The 4,861-nt window shown below is 42.5% G+C and overlaps 1 protein-coding gene across 1 annotated transcript in view; it reads left to right on the top strand.

The window, feature by feature from the left end:
* Positions 1-4,861, top strand: part of TMPRSS7 (transmembrane serine protease 7) — a 45,887-nt gene that overhangs the window by 34,486 nt on the left and 6,540 nt on the right. Inside the window, exon 16 of the mRNA XM_019629707.1 lies at positions 3,284-3,555. Coding sequence (XP_019485252.1) covers positions 3,284-3,555 — 272 coding nt within the window. The remainder of the gene's footprint in view (positions 1-3,283; positions 3,556-4,861) is intronic.

The raw sequence follows: 4,861 nt of genomic DNA, 5'->3' as shown, positions 1-4,861 counted from the left end.
CTTAGCAACAACCATTTACCTTCTGAAATAACAAGGGTTTTATTCACTTACTCCTTTGAAACATAGACTGTGGGAAAGGAAAGAGGGAGAGGTGACAGAGGACACTCTATCACCCCCTGACAGTAGTAAAGTTGGAGGTCACTTTCATGGGGGGACATTTTTCTGAGCCTCAGATTCCAGTCTATGCAGATATCTAAATGATTGCCAAAAAACGAACGGATGATTAAGGAGATGAAGAGGACAGCGGGAGCTGGTTCCACGTCTTTCCACACCTGAGCCACCATACCACAGAAACTTGTTTTATTATAATAATGATTTCTATCTTCTGAGTTCCTATTTTGTGGCAAGCACTGTGCTAGGTCCTTTACACAAATTCATTCAAGTAAGTGTTTCATCTCCATTTTACAGAAGAGGAAACTGGGGCACAGAGAGAGTAAGTAAATTACCCAAGGTCACATAGATAGTAAGTAATGCCTGAGCTGGGATTTGAACCTTTATTTATCTAATGTTAACACTACTGGGCTCTGGGTGCTTCCTGCAGCAGTCCCAGCCAGTCCTATTATATAGTCCTCTTTCTCATAGCCACCGGGATTTACAGGTTAAATTAGACTTAGTAGAGTTGGTATGGCAATAATTAAAATAAAAAGAGTCTAGTTTCTCTGCTAGTCAGAATTTACCCAATCAGGTTTAGAATTGTGGGGGTGTGATACAGGGGCAAATTTGAAAAGCTTTTTTATCTTGGCTTCTGAGTAAGTTGCAGCTTTACTTAGTCTCCAAAATGAGAAAATAAAAATCCACATATTATAATTTAAATGATGAATACTGTAAAAATTATGTTTAAACTTTTAATTATTTCAGGCTTTGCTTTGTGGAGTTGAGGTATCAGAAGGGACTCTCAAGTGAGAGTGATTTGTCTGTGACAGCTGTTGGCCAGTGATCCTTAGGGTTGCTTCATTGGGCCTGGCTAACTAAACGTGGCCTCTTCTAATTTCTTCTTNAAACACACACACACACACACACACACACACACACACACACACACACACAAAGGAACATCAAGAATGAATAGGCTTTTACTAAACTATTATAAAAAAAATAGAATAGGGCTTTCAAGTCAGAGGGAGCAAACCTATGGGGATGTGTGGATAATGTGGTGAAGAGTGGCGGTGAAGGGTGGCTGGAGTGTAGGGATCCCTTTTTAGAGTGCACCCAATTTCCAATGTGGTGGTGGGGGTTCCCACACCACCAAGCAATTTTCCAACACTACCTGAGTGTCCTACGATTCAACTCAATTCTGATACTACCTACCTGAGATAGTGCCATTCCCACAGGTTAAGGTCCCAGTCCTACAAGATTGACCCCCCCTTATTTCAGGTGCCAATAGCAAGTCCAGGTTGTCACCTCTACTTCTGACCAACTAGCCATAGATTGGAGGTTCCAACCTCCTTCTTGGGTTTGATTAATTTGCTAGAGAGACTCATATAACTCAGAGAAACATTTTACCTATTGGATTACAGATTTATTATAAAAGGATATAACTCAGGAATAGCCAGATGAAAGAGGAGCACAGGCTGAGGTATGGGAAAGGTCACAGAGCTTCCATGCCCTCTCTGAGTGAGACACTCTCCCCAAATCTCCATGTGTTCACCAACCCGGAAGCTCTCTGAACCCTGTCCTTTCAGGTTCTTGTGGAGGCGTCATTACATAGGCATGATTGATTAAATCATTGGCCACTGACGATAGATTCAACCTCCAGCCCCTCTTTCCTCTCCCAGGTCCTGGGGGTGGGACTGAAAGTTCCAACCCTCTAATCACATGTTTGATTTTCCTGGCAACCAGCCACCAAGCTTAGGTGGATCTCAGAGTCATCTCTTTAACATAACAAAAGGCACCCTTTGTCCCTCTCATCACTTAGGAAATTCTAAGGGTTTTAGGAACTCTGTGCCAGAAGTGGACCAAAGACCAAATAAATATTTTTTATTATAAATCATAATATCACAGAGGAGGGTCCTGGACACATCCATTAATGTTATCTTAGAAGGGCTCTGTCTTTACCAGTGGGATTATTATGGGGCAGATGGTCTTCTAGGTAAAGGTGAAAGGAAAGCTTAGAAAATACCTTCACTTAAAATGTAACCTACTACTTGGGGCGGCCGGTTAGCTCAGTTGGTTAGAGTGCAGTGCTCATAACACCAAAGTTGCCAGTTTGATCCCCATATGGGCCACTGACTAGACTGAAACAACTACTTGACTTGGAGCTGATGGGTCCTAGAAAAACACACTGTTCCCCAATAGAATAATAATAAAAAAATATAACCTACTAGATCTTAAATACAAAAATACCATTTATTTCTTCTTCAAAAAAATTTTAAGTGGAGTATTTCAACAAATTTATCAGAGTGTTTGCTTCTCCTGGAAATCACAAGATTCAGGTAAATAACTAAAATGCCTTCTGTTTTGATCATTAATCTTTTATGCAAAGTAACTGCTTCAAATAATATGTTAACCTTGATACTCCCATGGGTTCCCCAGAACCACTCATGAGATGTCAGCTAAGCAAATTAGGGGCCACACCCTGGAATCTGTCCTTATTTTTTCCCCAAACCTTCCAAATTCTCTTCACCCCACCATAATAAGGCTACTGTGCCGGTAGAGATGGAAACCTCACATGGCGACTACTCATACTCGGTGACTTCATGAAAGTTCACAGAATTCTGGAAGACTAAAGGGAGTGTGACCCCTGTGAATGGTTACGCCTGAGCAGTGATGTGTGAAGCTTCTGGCAGTTTGCAACAAGCAATTTCATTAAATTCCTGCTTGTGACACTGATTTCTAATCTATTTTGGTATTCATATCATTTAAATTTGGCAAAACAATCCCCAGACCACTGTCTTACTGGTCCTGGCTGGCTGTCTCCATCAAATACCATTGTCAGCATGAATAGAAAGACCAGAACATTAATTCTCGTCACTAACATGCTTGACCTGTATGTAGTCATGAAATACCAGTGACAATAAAATTTCCAGCATTTCCTTAGGATGTTGTCGAGGGAATTTTCTGGAACATAGCTATCATTTACCCCCCCTTACTACACCTCACTTCATCTCTGGTTTTAGTAAGGAGACAAGGGAGGCTCAGAGAAGTTGTGCTTCTTGCCATGTCAGTGAACAAAGCCAGTGACTACGATAGAGACTGTAAGTCAGCCCTCGTCTCTCTGCAGAGTGCTGGTTTCACCATGTATTGTTCATCAGTCCACTGATTTCATACTTCATTCTTTTTCTAGCAGGCTGTCAGACCCCACACCATGGACTGCTCACCTCGGGATGTATGTGCAGGGGAATGCCAAGTTCATCTCCCCGGTGAGAAGAATTGTGGTCCACGAGTACTATAACAGCCAGACTTTTGACTATGATATTGCCTTGCTACAGCTCAGTGTCGCCTGGCCTGAGACCCTGAAACAGCTCATACAGCCAATATGCATTCCTCCTGCTGGCCAGAAAGTACGCAGTGGGGAGAAGTGCTGGGTGACCGGCTGGGGGCGAAGACACGAAGCAGGTATGTGTATGAATGAATGGCCACATCCTTTCCCTCCAGATAATAATTTATGCTGATGTAGTGCTTTGGGGTTCATAGAGAGGGATTTTGTACATGGTCTCATTTGAGCCTCCTAACAATGCTGAGAGGTAGAATGGAGGAGGGTATTATTATTTCTGTTTTACGATGTTTTCCCCTTGTCCCCTGCAAAAGCAGGACACACCTTATAAGAAAAGGAGGTCTATGGGCAAGGCAGGATTGAATAATTTGGGCTCTTTTAAACTGAGAGGTTTTCTAGGTTTCCCACTATAAAGGAGCAAGAAATTCCTCATTTTTTAGGTTCCCTTTTTATCCAAAGAAGTGATTCATTTTCATAAAAGAGAATAGGATGTGCACGCACACGTGCGCGTGCGCGCGCACACACACACACACACACACACACACACACACACACACACACCCTACTGTATCAACTCACAGACATCTGTCTGGAGGATGGTATAAGTATGTCTTGCACAAGGACAGCTGGCCAAGGTGATGAGTGAGGGCTGAAATCCAGCCTGCCCTAGGTTCCCAGACTGTAAATTTAGGCCTGGGGTTATAGCAACCTAGAATTTGTCCACCTAGGGGGGATGCCTTTTGGCATTTCCTCTACCCAGAGGGGGCATCTTTTTCATTATGCATGAAGATCTGAGTGTATGGTAGGGAAGCCCTACATCTGCCCTGGCAAGGTTTTCCATAGTCTAGTAGTCATGGTTGATTCTAAATAGATAGTGAGGAGAAGTCCAAAGCTTGGTGAACATCTCCCTAAACGTTAGTGCTTTTCATTGATTTCCCCAACCATTTCAGATTCCCTTGAAGTCATTTCCAAGGGTTTAGGACATACATTTTCTACACATCTTGAACCACACCCTCAGTGACACTCTAAAGAGTCATTGTGGGCAGCTTTTCAAGTGCTCACTGCCTTCATTTGGTTACTGAAGTCACCATATTCACCACCTGCTTGGGCTTGCTGAGGTCTCAGTAGACTCAATGAGGGAAGTGGCTAACGCTTTGAACACCTGAAACCTACCAGGACTTTAATTATATTATCATATATCATAAGAGGAAAGAGTCTCCTCAACCAACTTATCAGGAGACATTTTCTTTAGAACCTGAGTGTGCGTGTGAATTTATTTTTTGGAGTCATCTTAGCCAGACAGAAAAGGAAGTGAAAGGCTATATCCAAACTGATATGTGTTTATGGCTCCTAGGATGTTCCCATATATCAGCTATGCTGCTCCACTTGACCAGTAAGCATTGATAAGAACTGTTGGTTCACAGTACT

This window comes from Hipposideros armiger, unplaced genomic scaffold (genome assembly GCF_001890085.2).
Source record: "Hipposideros armiger isolate ML-2016 unplaced genomic scaffold, ASM189008v1 scaffold_866, whole genome shotgun sequence".
NCBI lineage: Eukaryota > Metazoa > Chordata > Mammalia > Chiroptera > Hipposideridae > Hipposideros > Hipposideros armiger.
The sequence above is the reverse complement of the archived record's forward strand: the minus strand, read 5'-3'. Positions and strand labels throughout refer to the sequence as shown.